At 42.4% G+C, this 24756-nt stretch overlaps 1 protein-coding gene and 1 long non-coding RNA gene across 5 annotated transcripts in view; one reads left to right on the top strand and one right to left on the bottom strand.

The window, feature by feature from the left end:
• Window positions 1-906: 906 nt before the first annotated feature.
• Window positions 907-21221, bottom strand: LOC140525105 (uncharacterized). The gene is made up of 6 exons (XR_011973927.1): window positions 21164-21221; window positions 4868-5010; window positions 4317-4381; window positions 3105-3250; window positions 1946-2168; window positions 907-1817 (listed from the first exon to the last, which is right to left on the bottom strand). It is a non-coding gene; the product is annotated as an uncharacterized lncRNA (long non-coding RNA).
• EIF4H (eukaryotic translation initiation factor 4H) overlaps window positions 15427-24756 on the top strand; it is a 37501-nt gene continuing 28171 nt past the window's right edge. Inside the window, exons 1-3 of one of the 4 annotated variants that reach the window (XM_072640184.1) lie at window positions 15427-15604; window positions 15850-15959; window positions 18416-18584. In XM_072640184.1, coding sequence (XP_072496285.1) covers window positions 18583-18584 — 2 coding nt within the window. In that variant the 5' untranslated portion in view covers window positions 15427-15604; window positions 15850-15959; window positions 18416-18582. Of the gene's footprint in view, window positions 15605-15849; window positions 15960-18415; window positions 18585-20431; window positions 20621-24756 lie in introns of those variants that run through there. The other 3 variants (XM_072640183.1, XM_072640182.1, XM_072640185.1) reach the window with 3 other exon arrangements.

Here is a 24756-nt window from a genome sequence, read left to right as displayed (position 1 = left end):
TGAGGCTGATGACTTTGCATATACCTGTCTCACTTAAACCCAATTCATTTGCATGTCATGGCATCACCTCTCTGATGTCACGGTCCTTTTTGAGAATGAAGGACCAGAAACAGCAACCTGTGGGCATGAGGAAGGGCAGGCTCACAGTTAATCATAGTCGTGGAGAAACAAGATTATAACCAATAAACCAATCATCTCTATTAAGCATTTGTTTGTTAGGCCCTGGGATTACCCGGATTAAAATGGAATTCTCCCTGCTCTCAAGAACCTTACATTCTAATGGGAGAGTTCATGCCACAAACATTTACAAAGCCCTGGTTATGGGAAAAGAAAACAAGGGCAAAAAATTGCCCCTGCCCTCCACAAGCTTCAGTTCTAATGGGAGAGGCTTTAATTACTATGTGTATGCAAGATACCTACAAAGGAGATGTAAGGTAACTTAAGAGGGATCGATACTTGCAGGGGAGGGGGAGTGGTTCTTCAGCTGTGCCCAACTCTTCATGCCCCCATTTTGGGGAATTCTTGACAGAGATAATACAGTGGTTTGCTATTTTCTTCTCCAGCTCATTTTACAGATGAGGAAACTGAGGCAAACAGGGTGAAGTGACTTGTCCAGGGTCTCACAACTAGTGAGGGAGGTTGGATTTGGTCTCATGAAGATGAGTTTTCCTGACCCCAGGCACAGCATGCTGTGTACTATGGCACCACCTAATTGTGGAATAGAAAGAGTGGGAAAAAGACAGCATTCTAAGTGGTGGAAGTCGGGAGGGGAGAGCCTTCCAGGTGTAGGGAGGGCCTAGAGACAAGTCATAGATATGCCCATTGATAATCCACAGCCCCCAAAAGTACTATGAGGAAATGGAACAGATGACTGGAAAAGGAAGTGGGTTAGTCAAAGTATCACCAGTGAAAAGGGAAATTTAATTAAACAACGCATTAACCTCATGCTATACCCAAAGGCCACATGCACAGCAACATGGCAGAGGAGAATGCCTTCAAGCCAGAAGAGCTGTGCACCAAGCCTGTGTGCCATCCTGGCTGGGGGCTCTAGTTAAATCTGCAAAGAAGATGCTGACCTGCCTTGGCAGAGAGTTTTCTCAATTCCAGGAGTCTCCTTTCTCTCTCGAGTTTTTTTTTTTTTTTTTGGTTTTATATTTTCTTCTGATTCTCTTTTTACTGAGGCCCCTCATTTCTGTTTCCCTCTATCTGACTCCCCCCAGTTCTAAGTTGGATCCTTATACCACAGTCCCCCTATGTGGCCACTAGAGGGTGAAGACTCACGGTTCTTGACCAATGAGTGATGCTGTAGTAGCAGAAAAGGAAGTCCTCTAAGTTACAAGCTCCCTCCTAGAACAGGCTGAGTCCCCAGGCTCCTGTGTCCCTTCCCGATCCCGTGCGTCTAGAGCAGCCTCCTACAACATCCAGGTCCAGGGGTGATGAGAGGGAGCCTCAGTGAGGCAGGTTGAGGCGAGCAAGGAAAACCTTTCCAACAATTAGTCATTCTCAAGGCTGCCTTAGAATCTTAAGATCAGGGGTAGCCAGATGGCACCATAGTGGGTAGAGCACCAGCCCTGGAGTCAGGAAGACCTGAATTCAAATCTGGACTCAGGCACTTGCTAGCTATACGACCTTAGGCAAGTTACTTAACCCTGAGTGTCTCAAAAAAAAAAAAAATCATAAGAACATAGGTTTAGAGCTGAAAAGGCACCTCCCCTGGAGACATAGCAAACATGGAGCAACCGTGGATAGAGTGATGGGAGGCTCGCCGTGTGCCCCTGGGCAAATCACTAAAGCAGTCTCAGCCTCAGTTTCATTATCTGAAAAATGGGGATAATAATAGCATTAGATAGGATCAAATGAGATAACATGTATAGTGTCTTTGCAGACCATACAGGGCTATATTAATGTTACCTATTATTACAAAGGAGGAGACTGAGGTACTTGCCTTAGGTAGCAAAACACAAAGCTAAGATTCTAGTCAGGACCGGGGCTTGAACCAAGGTTCTCCTCCAAGGCAGGACAGCCTCTTGTTGATGACTTTGTGTCAGGAATTCCTGTTTAGATGTCCCTCTGACTAGATGGTCTCTGGGGCCCCAGTCCTGAGATTCTGTGGGTTCTGTCTTTCCTCCCCAGGCTGGCATTAAATTAGTTGGGTTCCAGGCACTGTGCTAAGGATGCAAACAGAAGCAAAAATAAAGACAGTCCCCACTCCGAAGGAGCTTACATTCTAATTGAAATCTCTATGCAAAGAACGCAGAACTTTAGAGTCAGAGGACTTGAGTTCAAATCCTAAAAATTCAGTGGTTCCCTATTGCCCCCAGGACAAAATACAAAATCTTCAACTAAGCATCTGAGGTCCTCCAGGACATGCTTCCTGCCTGCCACTCCAGGCTCTGTTCTTCTCGACTGGCCTTTCTATGTGCACTAGGTTGTGTCTCCTGCCTCTAGGCATTCGCAGAAGCCATTCACCAAGGCTCAAATGCCCCTTCCCCACTGAGAACATGTGGTTTGCTTCAGAGTAAAACGCTCTTTCCTGATTCCCCCTATTATTATCTCTTCCTCTGCAGTTTTCTCTCTGACTCTGTCTCTGTCTCTGTCTCTGTCTCCATCTCCCTCTTTCTCTCTCTCTCTCTCCTCTCTCTCTCTCTCTCTCTCTCTCTCTCTCTCTCTCTCTCTCTCTCTCTCTCTCTCTCTCTCTCTCTCCCTCTCTCCATATCTCTTTGTCTCTCTTCTCTCTGTCTCCCTCTTCTCTCCATCTCTGTCTCTCTCTCTTATTATTTCTCTTTCCATCTCTCTGTCTCTCTTTCTCTCCTCTTTTCATCCCCCCCCCCCCCCTCTCTATATATATATATAAATCTATTTCCCAAGCAAAATACCTGTGAGTCTATTTAGAAGAGCTCTGCCACAGGTCAGGCACAAATAGTCCACTTGAACATTTGGAGCAGAGAGGGCTCTAAATTTGTGCATCTCACGTTTCTTTTGAACTACTGCAATTCTGCTTGAGCACAGCACCTTCTTTGATGCAGGCACGCCATGCTGGGTTGTCCTTTGCTTACTAAAATCCAGAACTGCTTGACCCTTCTGAATTACTACCAGTACTGTACCTAGAGGTCACTGGGCCTGTCCTCCTGGGAAACACTTGGAGAGTTTCTTCTCTCTCCCCAGAACAGAATCCAAGTGGAATCCTAGAGCTCTTCTAACTTCCAGCTTTGAAAGATAAGCTTCATGATGCCAACTACTCTTCAGGATTCTGAAGGGAAAAAAAGATTCTGGGATGTCAGTTAGTCAATAATTATTTATTAAGCTCCTACTATGTTCCAGGCATTTCACTAAGTGCTGGGAATACAAAAAAGAAGCAAAAGACGGCCCCCAGCCTCAAGAAACTCCTAATCTAATGAAGTCACCATGAGAGGGGCTGGCAGGCTCTATTGCCCTGTCCCCAGCTTGCTACACTAGAGACTTTGGGGAATTTCCCTTAAGGTGAGCACTTGAATCTCTCTCTTGGTTAAACTGACTTACCTTGCTCCCAAAGGGAAAGCTCATTTAATCAGTAGCTGGCACTTATATTCTCCTATGTTTACTTTCTCTGATTTCTGTTCTGCTACTGACTTGGATAAAAGGGTTTCTATGCTATATGATATGTGTATTCATTGAGAAATTGGCATTTGATAAGAAGAAGTCAAATGTTGAATATAAAACTTGGAGCCTTTCTTTCCCATTAAGAAATAGTAATCAAGAGATTACTTTCAAACTAAAAATTACATCCTCTAGACTAATAATATTTAAGGGAGCAGATGCACATAATTCTTAGCCTGTATTCCCTCTTTTAGAAGAGAGCCTCTGGCTTCGGATTCCTGCTTCCCCTCCCGACAGGAATCGAAGTTCCAAAGTTCCATTCCTTGGAGAATGGTCAATGGGAGGAAATCTTAGAAAAGTCTATCCTTGCCTCCTTATGGATAGACCCATGTGAATATACATAATCTATATGGGCAGAACAACACCCCACATGCCACCATCCTTCCAAATACATAAAATATTTGCATTATTAAGAATAGAAGACACACTGTGGGTCTTTTCCTACGATAGAATATGTTCTTAAAACTTAAATCAAGGAGAGACAGAGAAAGAAAATGACAGACCTTTTTTTCTAGTGAACAGTGACACACAAATTTTAAATAAAATATTAGCAAGTAAGCTACAACATATTAGAAAGATTTTACACTCATACCCTGCAGGTTGGGTTTATACCAGGAATGTAGGGTTGGTTCAATATTAGGAAGATTTTAAACTTAATAATAATGATGACAATGACTCACCGTCCGCAGTGTATTTTGTACCCTGGTAATCTGTATAGAATTCCTTTTCCCTGTAATCTGATCAGCTGAAGAGAAAAAGGCAGAAAAATTAAGAGTTTGTCAGCTAAAAATTTCAAAGCTTTCCCAAGACATAATCTCATCTCTAATTCTGTTCAGCTAGAAATGCAATGCTTGGTCAGCTCTCTATTTTCCTTGCCGTCGATGCTTTCCTTGTAAATCTTCGCTATGGGCATTCCTAATTCAGTTAACATATAATTTGATCAGTAGTTTACTGCTGCTGCTAAAGTGGTTATAATATTTTTCTGTTGATGTTCTCTCCTACCAGAGAGACCAACATGCTTATCAGTTATTTAAAATCACAAGTGTCATTTAATACATCACACCACACAAACGCTTATCTTATTATTGAAAAAAACAACTCACTCAAGTAGTTACACTAAACTGACAAAATTATTCCCACTCTCTTATTAAGGTAATAAAACTTATTGTCACTATAGGACTATAGCCTGCACCACAGATAGCAGGTAATATAGCCCTATCTCCCTACTCACCTACAGAGCATGGGAGAGTGGGCAGAGACATGAGATCTGTGTTGTTGGAGAAGTTGTCAACCAGGAGGGAGTTGGCTTCCTGGGAATATTTCACTCACCAACAGGTTCCCAAACTTGAAGGTCAAATAAAATGAGTAGCGAGACTGAAAAGAAAAAAAAATTTATTAGCAAAGTAAAGAAGTTTGTTTGCTGGTAGCTAGCAGCTTCAGTCTATTGGCTACAAATTTTGACTTTTACAGCTTTTTCAGGCCTATTTAGAGTATATACAGTCAGCCAGAAGAATTTTAGGAACTAGTGAGAGGTCATCTGTCTCTACTAGGAAGTTGGTCTGCAAAGTCCTAAGTTATATGTTGAATGAAACATTTGTGGGATCATGTGCAGGTGAAGGATGTTGTGTTCAGCAGGACTTTGTATATTTAGGATGAAGGTGGTTACGTGAGGTACTATATATTCACTGGGGCCAGCTAGGTGGTGCTAGGCCTGGAATCAGGAAGTCCTGAATTCAAATCACGTCTCAGATTATTACAAGATTATGACCCTGCACAAGTCACTTAACTGTCTACAGTTTCCTCATCTGTTAAATGAGCTGGAGAAGGAAATTGGTCAACCACTCCAATACCTTTGCCAAGAAAACCCCAAATGAGATCATGAAAAATTGGACATGATTGAAACAACTGAAGAGCTCAGAAGGTTCTGCCACAGGTCGGGCACAAATAGTCCATGTGAACATTTGGAGCAGACATGGCTCTAAATTTGTGCATCTCACGTTTCTTTTGAACTACTGCGATTCTGCTTGAGCACAGCGCCTTCTTTGATGTTGGCACACCATGCTGGGCAGTCCTTTGCTTACTGTAATCCAGAACTGATTGACCCCTCTGAATTGTTGCCAGTATAGTACCTAGAGGTCACTGGGCATGTTCTCCTGGGAAACACTTGGAGGACCAAGTTGACTGTTGTTGAATGATGGTTTACTCTCTGATGACAAGAAGGTGAAAGTATCACCTAGTTGCCAGAGAAGTAGGGCCTCTAACAGGGAAAAGATTTATTCTCTCCCATGAAAGTAAATCCTACTGGTGGTATTGGGCAAATGCTTTCCAGTTAGTATAGCAGGCAACACTATAATGGTCTTCTGGCAATCTGACTGGACCAAAAATGTCATCACCTACAAGATAGCCCTGGTACTTCTGCAGTTTCACTTGTTTGGTTTTTTGAGGCAATGAGAGCTAAGTGACTTGCCCAGGGTCACACAGCTAAAATGTTTCTGGAACTGGATTTGAACTCAGGTCCTCCTGACTCCAGGACTGGGGCTCTACTCACTACACCGCTTAGCTGCTCTTCTGTATAGTTTGATGATTGCTACAAATGAGGAGAAAGTTATAACCAGGAAATTCCATGCTTCTTTGAGGACAAACTCTCAGTAATTTTAATCGCAGACTTATAGTGGTATGGTCAAGACCAAAACCAATTTGTATAAAATACCTCATAGTGATGGTCACCTTTTGCTCTACTCCTGTGGCTTCCTATGCCTCTAAGGCATGGTGAGATAGGAGGTCTCTAAACCACATGCCGCCCTCCCCCATCATTCTATACTTTCACAACTCACGACAGTCCTTCCTGTACAAAATGCTGACAGGAACATCATCCCTCAGACCTGCAAGTCAAGAATCCCCCTCATAAAACATGAGTAATGTGGTCTAGATATAAAGGCTACTCTGTGATGCCCCCTCCCATTGCTTTGCCTCTTGGGTAAGCTGAGATTTGTGTGCACCACCCCTTTTGAGTTTCCTCACCTTGAGCCTTAAGGGTCACCAGGTAGGAGCTCCCTGCATCCCAGAGACTTCCTAAACAGGGCATGGAGATTGAGAAAACTGGTGTATCCTCTCTAGACAGGACTCTGGCCCTTAGGTACCCAGTCCCTGATCAAGGCTATGAGAAAGAGAGAAGATGGGAGAAGGGGAAGGGTAAAGGCACAGTATGAGATTGGACAACAGCTTGGAGGTGGGAAATGCGCTGTGAGAACACTTCTAAAAAGTGGCCCAATGATGGCCTTTGGGGACATAGAGTGGCCAGAGGCTACAAGAAAAATAAATAGGATGATGCCCTGCACCAGTCTAATACCAGGTCTATAAAGGTAATAAAATAAGTTCATAATGAAACCCTTGGTGTTGATTTAACATTTCCCTCTGGGCCGAGTCTCTCCTTCAATCCTCTTCCCCAAGGAACTTCCTAACCAAGTTTTCTGGATCCCAGGTCATTCCAAGCTCTGGGAAATGGAGTTTTCCTGTTAGGAGGATCCAGCTGGGCCTCCTTTTTCACCATGAGAGCATTCATTAGTTCTCTTAAAGAGAAAGTGGGAGTGGCTTGCAAATCAGACATTATCCAGGTCTAGACAGCCTTGGTCATGTTCTAGGTCCTAGAAAGTACTTGAATTGAGGAGGAAATTCTCTGATTTGGTAAGTTAGGAGGAAGTGTTAATGTTGGTTGGGTTCTAATACTAAAAGGAGAATAATTAGGAGTATTCCATAACATTCACATACCATGACAAATTTGGCCATTCTCCAGCTGATGGGCAACCTCACAGTTTTCAATTCTTTGATATTACACCCCCCCCCATAAAAAGCTGCTATAAATATTTTTGCATATATGGAACTTTCTCATCTTTCTTTGTTCTCCTTGGAACATAGATCTGGTTGGTCATTGTTCTTCGTCTTTGAAAAGGACTAAAATGACATCACCATTGTAAAGTGAAATTTCAGTGTGTCCAACTGTGGCTGATCAGACCAACAGGAGCTTGGAATGCTCTACCACATATTTGGCACAGATAGTCTGTTTGAATGTTTGGGGTGGATATCCCAAATTTGAATATCCTGCGTTTACTTTGTGCTGTCTCAATTCTGCTTTGCTCAAAGAGTACAGCACCTTTTCTTATGTGGGCACGCCATGCTGAGCAGTCCTGTGCCAGTGTCTCCCATGTTGCACAGTCAAATCCAAAGTTCTTGAAAGAGACCTTGAGAGTATCCTCATATCGTTTCTTCTGGCCACCATGTGATCACCTGCCCCATGTGAGTTATCCATAAAATAGTCTTTTTGGCAAGTGTACATTTTGCATTCGAACAACGTGGCCAGCCCATCAGAGTTGTGCTCTCTGAAGCATAGTTTGAATGTTTGGCAGTTCAGCTTGAGCAAGGACTGCAATGTCTGGTACCTTATCCTGCCAGGTGATCCTCAGAATCCTCCTAAGACAGTTCAAATTGAAGCGATTCAGTTTCCTGGCTTGGCGCTGGTAGACTATCCATGTTTCACAAGCATCTAACAATGAGGTCAGCACAACAGCTGTGTAGACCTTTAGTTTGGTAGTCAGTCTAATACCTCTTCTCTCCCAAACCTTTCTTTGGAGCCTCCCAAACACTGAGCTAACTCTGGCAATGCGTGCATCAACCTCATTGTCAATGTGTATATTCCTGGAAAGTACACTACCAAGGTAAGTGAACTTATCCACAGCATTCAAACCTGACCCAAAGGCACACATATTTTAATCACTTTGGGGGCATAGTTCCAAATTGCTTTCCAGAATGGTTGAACCAGTTTGTGGTTTTACCGACGGTACCTTAGTGTACCTGTTTTCCCATAGCACCCCCAGCATTTGTCATTTTGTTTTATAGTCAACATTGTTAATATGATGGGTGTGAGATTGTTCTTTAGTTATTTTAATTTGCATTTCTCTAATTATTAATGATTTAAAACATTTTAATATGGCTATTGATAGCTTAGATTTCTTCCTCTGAAAACTGTCTGTTGATATCCTTTGATCATTTATTAACTGGAAAATTGTGCACAAACTTTTTAATTTTATGTAATAAAAATTGTTCATTTTACCTCCCGTGAAACTCTTTATCCCTCTCCCCACCTTTTTTTTCCCCCATGAACTCCTCTCCTATCCATAGGGCAGCTAAGTGCTACAGTGGATAGGGCACCTGGCCTGAAGTCAGGAAGAATCATCTTCCTGAGTTTTTAAATCTGGACTCAGACACTTACTAGCTGGGTAACCCTGGGTGACTCTGCTTGTCTCAGTTTCCTCATCTGTAAAAAGACCTGGAGAATGAAATGGCAAACCGCTCCAGTATCTTTGACAAGAAAACCCCAAATGGGGTCACAAAGAGTTGGACATGATAAAAGAGACTGAACAACAATTCTTCTATCTATAGATCTGACAGACAATTTCTTTCTTATCCCTTTAATTTGTTTATGATATCACACTGTATGTCTAAATTATATATCCCTCATAAATTCAGAGCAAAAATTAGACTTTTACCAAAGAAATTTGCTGTAAAAATTCCCCTCCCTCATTTTAACTGTTTGCTTGTGCACAAACTTTTCAATTTTATGTAATAAAAATTGTTTATATAGAGAGAATATATATACGTATATATAAATATCTCCTGTTTGGTCATAAACTCTTCACCTCTCCATAGGTCTGACAGGTAATTTCTTTCTTGCCCCTCTAATTTATTTATATCACCCTTTATATCTAAATCATATACCCATTTGGTGCTTGTCTCGCTATGTGGTTTGAGATGTTGATCTATACCAATTTTCTGCCAGTCAGCTTCCCTGTTTTTCCCAACATGTCTTTAATTAATAGTGAGTTCTTGCTCTAATAGGTAGGATCTTTGCATTTTTTTCAAACACTAAGCCACTGTATCCATTTGTTTCAGTATATTGTGTACCTAATCTGTTCCATAAATAACCTTGTCTATTTCTTAGCTGGCTCCAAATGGTTTTGATAATTACAGTTTCATGGTATAGTTTGAGATCTGGGACTGCTAAGCCTCCTTCTTAATCACTTTTTTTTCTTATTTCCCTTGAAATTCATAATCATTTTTCCTCCAGATGATTTTTATTATTTTTTCTAGTTCTGTAAAGTAATCCTTTATAAGTTTGATTGGTATGGCACTGAATAAGTAAATTAATTTAGGTATTATCTTTTTAAAAAATTTCATTGGCTTGGCCTACCCAAGAACAAATAATGTTTCTCTAATTATTTAGATCTGCCTTTATTTGTGTAAAGAATGTTCTGTAATTATGTTCATATGGTTCCTATGTGTGTGACCTGGCAGGTAAACTCACAAGTTCCTTATAGTATCTGTAGGTATTTTAAATGAAATGTCTCTGCCTTTCCTGCTCTGTGTGTGTGTGTGTGTGTGTGTGTGTGTGTGTGTGTGTGTAAAATATACAAAAATGCTGACAGTCTATGTTCATTTTACCTCCTGTGAAATTCTCTATCCCTCTCCCCACCTTTTTTTTTCCATGAACTCCTCTCCTATCCATAGGACAGTTCAGTGCTACAGTGGATAGGGCACCTGGCCTGGAGTCAGGAAGAATCATCTTCCTGAGTTTTTAAATCTGGACTCAGACACTTACTATGTAGGTTTGTTTTATAGCCTGCAACTTTGCTGATGTTAATTGTTTCAACTAGTTTTTTAGTTGACGCTCCAGGGTTCTCTCAGTAATTCCTATCATCTGCAAAAAGTAATACTTTTGTTTCCTTTTTTGGCTTTGCTTAGACCTTTGATTCTTCTTCCTTCCTTCCTCCCTTCCTTTCTTTTTCTTTCTTTCTTTTTTGTCTTATTGCCATCGTTCACATTTATAGCACTATATTGAATAGTACCGGTAATAATGGACACTCTAAAAAAATAAATTCACTCAATCTTATTGGAAAGGCTTCTAGTTTATACTCACTACAGATAAAGCTAGCTCTTGGTTTTAAATAGATTGTTGCTGCTGAGTCATGTCTGACTCTACATGGCTGTATGACTTTTGTCTGTAGGGTTTTCTTGGCAAAGATACTGGAATGGTTTGTCATTTCTTCATCCAGTGTGTCCCCATTTTATAGATGAGGAACTGAGGCAAATAGGGATTAAGTGACTTGCCCAGAGTCATATAGCTAGTTAAGTGAGCGTAGATTTAAACTCAGATCTTCCTGACCCTAACCCTGGAGCTCTATCCACTGCACTACCTCATTATTATATTAAGGAAAGCTCCATTTATCCCTATGCTTTCTGGTATTTTTAACAGAAACAAGTATCGTGTCTTATCAAAAGCTTTCCCAGTACCTATTAATATAATGATAAGTTTTTGTTATTATTAATATGGTTAATTATGTTGATACTTTTGCTAAATAGAACTAATCCTTAATTCCTGGTAAATTCAGCCTGGTCATAGCATATAATCTTAGTGACATATTGCTGTGGTCTCCTTCCTAATATTTTATTTAAATTTTTTGCACAATATTCATTAGGGATTTTGGTCTATAGTTTTCTTTCTCTGGTTTGGCTCTTCCTGGTTTAGGTAAAGGGAACATATTTGAATCAGAGAAGAATGCCTTTTTCCTATTGTTTAAACAGTTTAACTAGTATGGTAATAATTGTTCTTAAATTAAATGTTTGGTAGAGTCTGATTATAAATCCACTTGGTTCTGGAGTGTTTTTCCTTTGGGAGTTCATTTATGACTTGTTTGATTTCTTTTTCTAATATGGGATTACTGAAATCTTTTATTTCCAATTCCATTAATCTGGACATTTTCTAGTTTTGTAAATATTCATCCATTTCATTTAGATGATTAATTTACTTGGGGTTTAATTGAGCAAAATATCTCCTAATAATTTATTTTATTCTTCATTGGTAGGGAATTTACTTTTTTCATTTTTTGATACTAGAAAATTTGGTTTTCTTCTTTCTTAAAGATCATTAGCTAACAGATTAGCTAATAGATCTATTTTATTGATTTTTAAAATAAAAAAAAGCTCCTAATTTTATTTATCAATACAATTTTTTCTTGCTTCCAATTTAATTCATTTCTTCTCTGATCTTTAGAATTTCTATTTTGATGTTTGACAGTCTTAAATTTGTTATCTTTCTAGGGTTTGTGTGTTTAGTTGCAAACCCATTCATTGATCTGCCCTTTCCCTCTTTTATTGATGAAAATGCTTTCAAACATAAATTTTCTCCTAAGTGCTTTGGGCTGCATCATAAAAATTTAGGTATGTTGTCTCATTATTGTCATTGACTTGAATGAAATTATTCACTGCTTCAATTATTTGTTCTTTGACCCACCCATTCTTTAGAATTAAGTTTCTTAGTCTCTAATCAATTTTTTATCTTTGCTTCAAAGGCCTTTCATTAAATATAACTTTTATTGCACTATGGTCTTTAAAATGCATTTAATATTTCTGGTTTTCTGCATTTGTGTGAGGTTTGTATGCTCTACTATATGGTCAATTTTTGTGAAGGTGTCATTCATAGATAACAAATAGGTATATTTCTTTCTATTCTTATTCAACATCATTCAGAAGTCTATCATATCTAACTTCTCAAAAATTCTATTTAGGTCCTTAATTTCTTTTTTTGTTTATTTTCATTTAGATTTATTTAAGTCTGAGAAGAGTAAAATAGGATCTCATATTAGTATAATTTTACTCTGTATTTTTCCCCTTAGCTGATTTAACTTTTCCTTTAAGAATTTAGATGCTGTGCCATTTGGTGTATATATATATATTAAATATTTATATTAATTCATTATCTATGATGCCTTTCAGCAAAATGCAGTTTCGCTGATAATCTTTTTTAATTAGTTCTCTCTTTGCTTTTACTTTGTTTGAGATTGTTACCCCAATTGTTTAACTTCAGCTGAAGTATAATATATTCTACTTTAGCTCCTTACTTTAACTCCATGTGTATCTGTTTCAAATAAGTTTCTTATAAACAACAAATTGTTGGATTCTAGTTTTGACTCCATTCTGTTATCCTCTTTTGACAAACTATCTTATGTATATAATAGAATTTATTCTCACCATATTAGTTGAAGACTCTCTGATGATATATGTGTGACTCACTGTCATATTATTTTCATATTTGTGTGAAAGTATAATCCAGGTTTTAGTTGGGGGAGGAGTATTATTTTTAACTACTGCTTTTGCAATGCCAGTTGAGTAAAATGCCTTTGCTAAGAGCTGATGAAGTCTACAAATTGATTGCTAACTGGAAGCACACTAGTGGGGGCTCAGGCGCTACAGTAGTAGAAGTAATTCGTTATAGGCCTACTCCTAAAACCTGAGAGTGGCTGCTCCTCCAAAGACCCAACCTAAAAGTAAGAGTGTTGATTGAGGGATTAAGTCAAAGAAAGTTTTACAGAGATTTTTGGTGATCTTAGAGAAAGCAGTTTCAGTTGAAGTTTGGGGATAGAAGACTCAATACAAAGATTGAAAAGTGAATGGGAGATGTAAAAGTAGATTCCATGAGTGTAATAGTTTGGCTGTGAAAGGGGGAAAGACATGGGATGTTTTCCTGAGGAGAGAGTAAGGCTGAGTGAAAGTTGTTGAGTTTTTGTTTAGAATGGAGATAATCTAGGCCAGAGGAGATCACACTCACTGTTCTTCAGTTTTCTAGAACCAGATCTTAATGTAATTGGGAAAGGTTTAACAAAACAAAATACAATGTGGCAGATAATGTTAATTTGTGGTTTTCCAAGTCAGCATGTGGCCCCTACCCATTTTTATTTGAGTTTGACACCACTGATCTAGCCTTTTTCAAAAACAGCAGAAAGGAGTCAATAGATAAGGACATGTTGAAAATTATGGAGATAGAGGGGATGGTTAAATAGGCAAAATCCTGGAGGAGGCAGGAGTGGATGGGATCTGGGACAAAAGTAGAGAGAGTGCCATTGGCAAGATGGCAGACTACCTTATCCTCTGAGACTGGAACAAAGCTCATTCCCATGGCTGCCACCTTAATTCAGACACTCATCACCTCTTGCCTAGACTAATCCAGGAACCTCTTAACTGGTCTTCCTGCCTCAAAAGTCCATTAGTCAGTTTTCATTCCATTGTCCAGTCAATTGCCAAAGTGATATTCTTAAACCACGGTTCCAACAATTCCATGCTCAAGAAATTTCATTCTTAAAAAAAAAAATCTCATTCTTACTGCTCATTAAGAACCAGGGGGTTCTTAAGTTGGGGTCTGTGAGCTTGTTCTCTTAATATTTTGATAACTGTGTTTCAATAGAATTGGTTTCCTCTGTGATCCAATGTATTTTATTATATGCATTTAAAAACTTGATGTAGAGAAGGGTTCTATACACTTCACCAGACACTGCCAAGGGGTCCAGGATACTAGAAAGGTGCAGAACCCTGAACGATGATAAAGCACAAACTCAGACTCTTTAGCGTGGCTCTTTCTAAATCTGGCTCAAGATCATCTTTCCCAGGATAGTTCTTTATAATTCCTTCCTTGCCTGCATTCTAGCCAAACTAGTCCCTTTTACAATATCCTGTTTCCTGTCTCTGATCCTTTTCAACGGTTACCCTTAGACTTGCAGTTGTCACCCTCCTTCCCTCTGACTCTTTAATAATAACAATTAACATTTATACAGAGCTTTAAGGTTTGCAAAGTACTTTAACATATTAACTCAACAACCTGGGGAAGTAGGTACTATTATTATCCCCATTTTACAGATGAGGAAACTGAGGCAAAGACAAGTGAAGAGACTTGTTCAAGGATATACAGCTGTTGATTGAGTGCATCTGAGGCAGGATTTGAACTTAGGTCTATTCACTCTATCTGAACTCTATCCATCACACTGTTAGCTGTAATCCCTAGTTCTCTTTTAGGCTGAAGTCAAGAATCTCATCTTACATGAGGACTTTTGTGACTCTCCTCCAAATGACTTCATATTTATTGTTGGATATAATTTGTATGTTCTTTGCAATGTCAATGTTGTTACCCCTTAGGTGAATGTAATCTCTCTGAGAGCAGGGATGGCTTTCTCTTTATCTCTATGTCTCCAAAGCCTAATACAGTGCCAGGAGCTTACATGGCAAGCACTAAATATATGCTTGTTCGATTAAATTCAATGGAATTAAAATGGGCATTATATGTCTCAGTTTTATATTTTACAATGAGAGAATCTCATTCAACCTGAGCCTTCTCTGCAATTTAATAATTTTAGAGAGTTGCCTGGGGCACTCAAGAGGTCAAGTGACTTGCCCAGGGTGACACAGGCAGGGTGGTCAGAATGTGATTTGAACCCATATTTTCCTCATTCAATGGAGCAATCTCTGTCTACGCCACCATTCTGCCTGTCTTGTGTTATTTAACATTTTTGCTAATTCATTAGATTGAAGGTGTAAGTGGCATTTTTTTAGACCGGGGAGGAAGCTGTCCAAAAGTGGAAGGGGCTTCCCCTCACTGGAGGTCTTGAGGACAAGGTTGCATGATCACCTTTTGTGAGATGTTGTGGAAGCTTCCATCATGGCTTGGACTATACAGCATCTGAAGTCCCTTCTCTTAAGTCTAACTTCTGTGGCTAGAGATCTTTCCACCGCATCCCACTGCACATCACATGGTAATCATAATATGGTGGTGGCAGGTCATTGTCATCACCTATACAAGCACCATTCTCAATGGTCTTATCAGCATCAGCATCATGAGCACCATTGGCTCTGTCATCATCACCATCACCATCACTAAAACCCTTTATTAAGCACTTGATGATGCAGGAGCTAGTGCTAAGCTACAGAGAGAATTTCATAAGTCAGGCCCTTTGCTTTCTGGGAACTAACATTCCCAGTTAGACAACATCGAGGCAGATACATACAGCCAGGACATACAAACAGTAGAATAAAATCCTTAAGTCAATCCAAGAATGAGCAGTAAGATATTTCCATCACATATAAGCCATGGGTAAGTGTATTTTATTGCATTTTATATGTGGTGCCAAAGCAAAGACATAACTGGAGTGGAGGTCAATGAGAGAAGCTGGGATAGGGGAGAGGGTGGGAGGAGTCCAGGCCCAGTTTGACTAGGACGTGAATAAGCCTTTAGATCTCCTCTGATTTACCTAAGAAGGTTTCATTGAAGAGATTGGAATACTTGAGTCTGTTTTCTTATGAATTAATTTTTGATTACATATTTTTGGTTCTTCTCAGGAGCCACTTCTCACAAGAAACCTTTCATGATCCTCCCAGGTAGTGCCCACTCTTTCCTCAAATTAACCTCTTTTCATTTATCTGTAAGTGCCGCACATCCTCAGTACAAGGTAAGCTTGAGAGAAGAAATTTTTCATCATTGGCTTTGTAACTACAGGTTTAGCAAAGGTGCCTGCAGTTAAATATGTAATTGAACTGAATTGGAGTGGGTGAGGAGAAAGGCCAGACTGGTTCATGGCACTGATGCATCGTGATAAGGACTGGCTTAACATCGATCAGTCTGGAGCAAGTCCAGGGCATGGGATGAGAAATGTTCTATGTTTGTGCAGTCTGCAGATGCTTGTCCATGCACCCACTGTCTCTCTGGATAGAATGAGGACTCTTCGAAGGCAGAGACTATTTCATTTAGGGTTTTGTATCACTCATACCTAGTAGTATCTGGCACCTATGAGATGCTTAATAAAAGCTTGATTGATTATTAATTGATTATTGATTGATTCTAAGCCACACAAAGGAAATGCCCTCTGCCAATGAGGTCTGAATCTTCTCTGAAGTTTACATTCTGTTTTCAGGTTCTAAATGATTAAATAACTTGTCCAAGGTCTCTGTCTCTCTGTCTCTCTCTCTCTCACACACACACAGCCAGTATGTGTCAGAGGCCAAACCTAAACTCAGGTCTTCCTGACTCAGAGGCCAGAGATCTCTCATACCACCACACCCCACCTATGATAATTACTATTTTTATAAAATACTTAGGTAAAGGCATAGGTGATGTTTGTACTCAATTAGCAGATGACCCAAATCTGGGAGGGGGTATCCAAAAGTGGAAGGAGCTGCCTTATGAGGCAGTGGGCTCCCCCTCAATATAGGCTGAAGAAAAGACTGGAGGACTGCTTTGTGGGAATGTTGTGGAGATTCTGGATAGGAGACAAGTAGTCATTCAAGGTGCTGCGCTATTATCATTACGGTAGTGGTTATTGAAAATTAAAATAGTATCTGCCAAGATATATCTGTTAAGTTTTGTATCTATAAAATTAGCACTGGTCTGGGAGTCAGGAGACTTGGACTCTGGTCTCACCTCCACTAACCATCCCTCTAAGCCTCAGTTTCTTTCATCATCAGACAGGGATCTACTTGCCCCATCTATTTATTATAAAGGGTTGTTGTGATCTACAAGATCCCTTCTAAAATTCTAGAAGGATCAAATATGATCCTTCACCAACTGTAAATTACTCTCTCTATCAGTGAGGGGGTATAGTTATTATTTTATCTTTTTATAATATATTACTAGACTCTTATCAAGAGGGATTTAAAAACCTGGCCTAGATCAAAGTAGACCTCGCCATTATGCATGAAATAATAATACAAAAGCATCCTACTGTCTGCAAAGCTAATACATAATTAACCCAAATTTAGGAAGCAGATCAAGCTGCCAGGATTCTGCATCTAGGGTACTTTCAAAGGGTGAACTTAAAGGCTGATCTGATTTTCATCTCCAGCCCACACAACCCTTTCCAGGCACATGATTACAGTGTGAAGGAAGGCCCACCTCATACAGTTAGTTCAGTAATATTAATGATGATGCCTGTTTCCTATTCACAAAATGCCCTGACTTCATCCCTTTGCCTTCCCCTTCCAATTAGCTAGAAGCCAGTCTGGCTGAGTTTGCGGGTTGCCATTTTTGGCTTGTGGTCTCTCCCCTGCCCCATTCTAATTGAGGCTTCTGTGCTGTATAATGAATGTCTATGCCTCAAAGTCCTTAGAGCCCTTTATGATCAAGGTGAAGTATAACCCTCGTTACTGAGCAGGAATCCGCTAAAAAAGTTCAGCGTCATGGATGGGTGTTGTTCAGAGGTTCTTTCCTCTTGAGCAAAGTACCAGGCTTGACGTGGTGGCTGGCTAGTAGCCACTGCTACTACTGGTTGGTACACTTCTTCCCCTTTCTAAAGCAAGCTTCTCCCAAGTGTGAGAGCCATTCTGGGGACCTCTACTACAAATAGATAGGATTGTCACCTGGAAATTAAGAACCTGTGGTTCTTAATCTTTTTTGTGTGCCTATCATGACCCCTTAGGCAGCGTACTGAAGTCTATGTACCAATTATTAGAATAATGTTTTTAAATGCATGAAATAAAATATATAGGATTTCAAAGGAGTAGCAATGTGGCCCAGCTTGGGAAAATGGAGCAGCTCAAAACTCCCATTCCAGTTGGTACTGGGGGAGAGAGAGAGAGAGAGAGAGAGACAGACAGACAGACAGACAGACAGACAGACAGAGAAAGACAGAGAGACAGACAGAGACAGAGAGACAGGCAGACAGAGACAGAGAGAGAAAGAGAGGAGACAGAAGACACAGAGAAAGACAGAAACAGAGACAGACAAAGACAGAGACAGAAAGATGATACAGATTCATAGTTTAGATCTAGAAGGGACCTCAGAGACCAGTGATTCTTCATTTTACAGATCCAGGGAAGCAATTCTTTTTCTTTTTTTTGACTGGGTGGGAGGCACCCAGAGCAAGGAAACTTAAACTTGAAGATTTTCTAATCCAGTCTCCTTACTTTGCAGAGGAGGAGGAGGAAGCTGAGGACCGCAGAGGGGAAGCAGCTTGTCTGAGGTCACACAGCAAGCAAAGAGCCTCCAAAGCTTCCTTTTGGGATGCTCATGAATCTTGATCCCTAAGGATAAAGGGAGAACCAAGGGAAGACTAAGCAAAAGAAGTCAACTGTATAGATATGTGAGTACCTAGGATATGGCCAGTTTTGGGTTAGGTGCCATGAGAGAGGTCAAAGACACCTTTCCTGACTTTCTGGAGGGAAGCTGCCCAGGAAGCAGCTAGGCAGCAGCAGTGGGGACAGGCAGTGATTCCATAGCTCTGAGGAAGACAGCACTCTTGTCCAGGGACCACGGATAGTCCAGGAAGACTTCTGGGAGTGAAGGTAAGTTTCAAGGGAAAGTAAAAAGGTTCTTAGAACCTGGGTTCAAAACCTATCTCTAACACTTACTACTCCAATGTCCTTGGCCACTTTCATTTAACCTCCCTGGACCTCAGTTTGCTCCACTGTAAAATGAGAGAGTTGAGCTAAAGATACTTGCAAGTTCCCTTTCCATTCTAAATCTATGATCTTAGGGTCAGAAATGCTAAAGTTCTGAAGGAAGTGAAGCAGGCCAAGAAAGCAAGATTCTGAAAAAGGGTTCATTGACACCTTCTCCAAACTTTTGTTTAAAATTTTTCCAAGATACTGTTACTGAAATCTTTTGTTTTTATATCTTTCCCTCCTGCTACTACTCGCTGAGCTTTCCCCTGTTAAATATTTTTAAATTTAACGTTCATTTAAAAAAACAAACATGTTGTGCTCCGAATTCTCTCCCTCCCTCCCATCCTTTGAGAAGGCAGGCGATGTGCTATCGATAATACACGTGAAGTTATGCAAAACATATTTCCATAGGAGTCAAGTTGCAAAAGAAAACACACTCCAAAAAGCCAAGAAAAATAAAGCGAAAAGGTGCGCTTCCACCTGCACTCGGAGCTCACCAGCTGTCTCTCAGGGATGGATTTTTTGGAGCTCTCTTGTAACAAAGAATAAAAATGATGGGGGGACAGAAGCCACGATCCAGCCCCCGGAGGCAGTGGCCCAGACCTCGATCGCGGGCACTCGGGGACCCCGGGCTGGGCTGGGATCCCGCAGGGAGGCCTGGCTGGGGGGCTGGGCTGGGATCCCGCAGGGAGGCCTGGCTGGGGAGCTGGGCTGGGCCGGACCTCCAGGCTCCACAATGGGGGGCTGCGCGGGTCTCCGGCACCGCCACCTCCCGGGCCGCGCCCCGCCCACTCTCGCCTCCAGGGTCGCGCTTCCCCTCCCCCACCCCTCCCGGACAAGGGAGCACCCAGGCCGAGTACAGGGTGGACTTAGGGTGGCGAGGCTTGGGTTGAGGTCTCACCCCGGAGTGACCTCGGGCCTTTGTGTCCTCATCCGTAAAGGGGGGGATGGGCTAGACGGCCTCTGGGGTCCTGCAGCGGGCCGGCGGGCACACCGTAGGTGCCAACTAAAGGCCCCAGGTCCGCTCCCCCGCCCCCAATGGTGGGGGCCTAGGTAGGATGCTCCCACCCCCGCCACGGTCAGGACGAGGTCCCCCCACCCCCGCCTCGGGATAGGAAGGAGGGCGGGGCCGTCTTTACGGGTCCGGAAAGGGAAAGCGAGGCCCCCCTCGAGGAAGGGGGACCCTCGGAGGAGGGATTCGAACCCGCGGCCCCTGGCTCCCACCCCATTCTCCCGGTGAGTGACGGCCCCGGCCGCGAGGCGGGCGGCGCACTAGTCCCTCCCGGGCAGGCCGGGGCGCCGTAGGAGGGAGGCCGGCCAGCACACAATGGGGAGAGGGCGGGGGGCGCGCAGAAGCCGGGGTGGAGAAGGGAGGGGGGAGGAGGGAGGAGAGCCGAGGCGGGAGGAGGAGGAATCGGCCAGAGCCCAGCCCAGCCGAGCCGCACGCCGGCGGGCGCGGCGTGGCGGCGCGGCGTGCGTGCATACGTGCATACGTGCGTGCGCCCCGTCCTGCTGCCGCGGCTGCGGCTACGTACGTGCCTGCGTGCGTGCGTACGGACGGTTTGCGATCAGGCAGCGCGGCGGGCAGCCCCGACCGCGGGGCGGGGCGGGGGGGCGAGTTATATTGCGGGGTCCTTCCTCGCTCGCCCTGGTTCCTCTCGGAGCGGAGACGGCAAATGGCGGACTTCGATACCTACGACGATCGGGCCTACAGCAGCTTCGGCGGCGGCAGAGGGTGAGGCGGCGGCGGCGCCAAAAGAGGAGGAGGCCCCGCGTCCGCCGGGCCCGGGGAGGCGGTCGGGACCGGGGCCGAGGGTCGAGGGCGGACCGAGCCGCGGCGGGGAGGCTTCCCGCCCCACGGCGGGCGGCGTGTGTGCGGAGGGAGGCCGGGCCCGGCGGGCGGGCGCGGGAGGGGAGGAGGAGGGGGAGGCCGCGTCTGGCCCGGCCCTCCCGGCGGTTAGGCCGCAGCCCGGCCCTCCAGGGGCTGCAGCGCGGCCCAGGCGGCGGCGAGCGGAGCGCGGGGGATGGGGGTGGGGAGCGGCCTGGGCGGCGGGCCCAGGGCGGCCCGGCCCCGACCCTCCATTCCGGCGCTCGGGGGGAGCCCCCCCCCAGCTCGTGCCTGGCCCATCCCCGGGCCCTCCCTCCATCCTTCCCTCCTTTTCTTTATTCTCCCTTCCTGCTCTTTTCTCTTCCCCTCCTCCCCCTCTCCTTTCTCCCCCCGGAGCCCAGGACCCTTTTCTTCCCCACCCCCAGGGGAAAAGGTGGGCTTGTCCCTTACGGACTTAGGGGGATCCTCTGCACCCAGAAGCTTCTCCTCGGGCCTGGGCGGGGGAACTGACCCGACTTTCCCTCCCACCTCAGTCTATTGGTGGGGCGGTGTCTTACAAAAAATAGCCCCGTTCCCTGCTCAATAAAAATGTCACCTATTAACTGGAGCAAACCACCTTGGTTTTATTGTTGTAATTATTGGTTACTTCGTAACTGTTTTTACAAGTTAGGCTATGAACATTGTTATTTCTTTTCAAGAAATACGATATTTTTCCCTTTGCTTTTTTCTAAAAGACTTAGTTACTTTGCTAGGGTAATAACAGTAGCTAAGCAAGGTATCCAGTTCATTGTTAAATTGATGAGTTACATTGATACATTGTTTCTGGACCCTCTCCCCCCCACACACACATTCACTTTTTTAAAAAAAGTACCTTTGTTGAATGAAAAGTTGCCAGTATTAATGCACTGACCTTAGAACAGCTCAGAAGGAAAGGATTCTTTTTGTACGTGCACAAACAATACTAATTAGCCAGAAATACTTGTGTAATTCTATAGCACGAGGTCTTGATTGTCGAGCGCGTGGGACACTAATAAAAATTACAGTTCGAATAACATAATGATCGTCTTGCCTTTGGCAGGTTTTTCAGGTAGCAGCTTTTTGTGCATCGTTCAGTGTGTATTATAGTGATAAAATGTAAAGTAGCAGAAGCAAGCAAGGTTTTTCCTTGCTTAGAGCACGTATAATTGAATTTAGAATAAAGGTCTATAAAGCCTGTTTGAGTTACTCTGCCAATCCTAAATCCAATCCTGAAGTGGAAAGAATTTAGCTTTGGTGGAAGACCTGGGCTCAAATTCCACCTCAGATGCTTCTTGGCTGTGTGACTGTGGGCAAATCACTTACCCTGCCTATGCCTCATTTCCCTGTCTGTAAAATGGAGGGGGTTGATCTAGGTGACATCTTAGGTCTCCTTTGGGTCTAGATTTGTGATTGTATGAGAGGACTCTTAGTTAGGCCCTTTTTTCCAAGAATAATATAATTCTTAAGCATCTTGGGTGGTTTTATAGTTTGAAAAAGACTAGTTAATTTGTACCTTCATGAGCAAAAAAATTCTTTTAAAATGCTATTTTAAATCGATTGTGTTAATTATTTCTATTTCAGATAGGAATCAGGTGGTCAAGTCAAAAGATGCTCTGTTGCATAGGTGGAGATGGAAAAAATGAGGGTTGAGAGTGGAGTAATATATTTCTTCTGTCCCCTTAATTTGGAATCTAGAATGCATCTTTTTATTATATCCTCATCTCTTACTACATACATGTACCCCTATGGAGTTACAAATTGATTTCATAACTAACGAAAAAGTGAGACTGGATTAATTTCCTAACATTTCTGTAGCCCTGGTCTAGAAGGTAGGGTGGAAGGGAAGATTCAGAGAAAGCTGAAAGTGTAATGAACTCATAAAGTGTATAATAAATAATAAAGAAGTAATTTACATTTTTATCCCAAGAGAACTGTGGTCTCTAGCATGACTGAAATTATTGTAGTCCAGTAATATATAACAACTGTTGGTAATTGGGGAGTATGTGTTACATTGGCTATCCGTGCTGACTCCGTGGTATGTATCATAAAGGAAGGACTAGGTCAACTCAGAAAATATACTGTTCCTACTTTGTTCAAGGCACTCTGCTAGGTGCTGAGATAGAAAGATGAAACACCAGTTCCCTGACCCCAATAGAGCTTAGTGCATGCCCTGAGTGCAAAGGAGAAACCTGGTCTGAATACTTCATCCAGAGGAATTGGAGACTTATCACCCAGGCAGAGTCAGGCTTACTACATTCTTTCTAAGATTTGCACTGTGTCAAAATCTAATACCGGCTTTCTTCCAAATATTTTTTTTCTTGGAGTGGGGAGAATGGATGGAGCAACTGAATATGAAGTCCTGTTGCCCATCCCCCCACGTACACACTTTACTTGAGCTGTTGTCAGTCTACTCTTTTGGGTTCAGGGTGTTTTATTTTTTAATTTATTGGGGTATCCTTTTTAAGAGAAACATTAAGAAATTTGGAAAGCACTAAAAAGTGAGCAGCTTCCAGAAAAAGAGAAGTGAGGGTCCTATTTTTTTTTTTTTGCAAGATATTGATAACCAAATCCTAAATAAATCAACATAAAAATTTTGAGTGCCTGTTTTGTGACTTGGGTAAACTGGTTTTGTTTCTCTCCTTCTCTTCCCCGCCCCCCCCCCCCCCCCCCCCGGCGGTGGGGGGAGGATTAGTAAGGAATGCTACCTTTATATAAATGAACTATTATAGAACCAGAGCTCCATGGATGCTTAATATTAGCAAAGCATGCTAGCCTTGAAAATAGAAACGGGGTGGAGGACTTTACAGTCACGGGAGCTGGAATGTTAAATGCTAGAAATTACCTGGTAAAACTGCAACTTAAGTGGTACAGGGTTAGCTCAGCCAGATTCAGGCTTAGTGCATTTAGAAGAGATCTTTGGATTTGATGGAAGGTAAACTTGGAATAGAAATATGTGGGGTCTTAAGCTTTTAACTCCAAAGAAATAATGACAGGTTATAATTGATGCACAGTACGTCATCTGGTAGACATAATTGGCATCTCTAATTGTAAGTAAAAGTTTAAACCATGATCTGTCATGTGTGCTTAAGTAGGTGTTGCAGGCTGAAGCCCCCCAGACCCCCCTTTTAGCAAATCACAATCTTGAGTAAGATGGATTATTGGTACAGTACAGTGCCCTGCTATCCAGAACTTGCTGATTGTTTTCTTTGCGTGACTAGAATAGAAGTTGGCATAGGTCCTGAGGTGGTTAGTGGTTCTCTTTGGCCTTTCCCTCACTCTGCCCTGATCATCTTCCCTCCTCCCACCATGTCCTCACCCAACAAAGAAGGGTCTGCTGCTATATGCCTTGGTGGGTGGGACTTTTTTTTGATAGTGAGAAATGAGGGTCTTATAGTTAACTCGATAAGAAACAAGTCATTACAGGAAATACTACTTTTTTTTAATAATCCTTAATATTAAGATTTATACTTAGAATGTATAAACTTATCTGAGATTCAAAAAAAAGTTGTTTTGCTATTTCTACCTCACTTGAGATTTTGTAAATCCCAAATTTTGTCTTTGGAACTTGTCATGGATGGGGGGAATAAAATAGGGAATAAAAAGGACCCCCAAAGATTTAGAAAACTTCAAGAAGATCATTTCAGGTGGGGATGCAACATAAGAACAGAACCAGTCATCAGTTATTCCAATTACTCAATAAGCATTTTAAGCACTCAGTAAGCATGTGCCAGGCACTGGGCTGAACATTTGGGGATACTGAGACAAAAACTGGTCCCTGACTCAGGGAGCTGGGTTTTTATGGGGGAAACAACATCAATAATTAGGTACAAACAAAAATACATATAAAGTAGCAAGTGGTTTTTGGGGAAGAGGTGGAAGTCATTCTAGGCCTGGAGTTAGGAGACAAGCATCAGTTTTGAGGAAACAGCAAGGAGAGCAGTAAAACTGAAGGGCCAAGTTGTAAAGGGCTTTACATGCCAGAGAACTTGATATTTGATCATGGAGGAAGTAATAGGGGCCACTGG

This window comes from Notamacropus eugenii, chromosome 2, assembly GCF_028372415.1.
Source record: "Notamacropus eugenii isolate mMacEug1 chromosome 2, mMacEug1.pri_v2, whole genome shotgun sequence".
NCBI lineage: Eukaryota > Metazoa > Chordata > Mammalia > Diprotodontia > Macropodidae > Notamacropus > Notamacropus eugenii.
The sequence above is the reverse complement of the archived record's forward strand: the minus strand, read 5'-3'. Positions and strand labels throughout refer to the sequence as shown.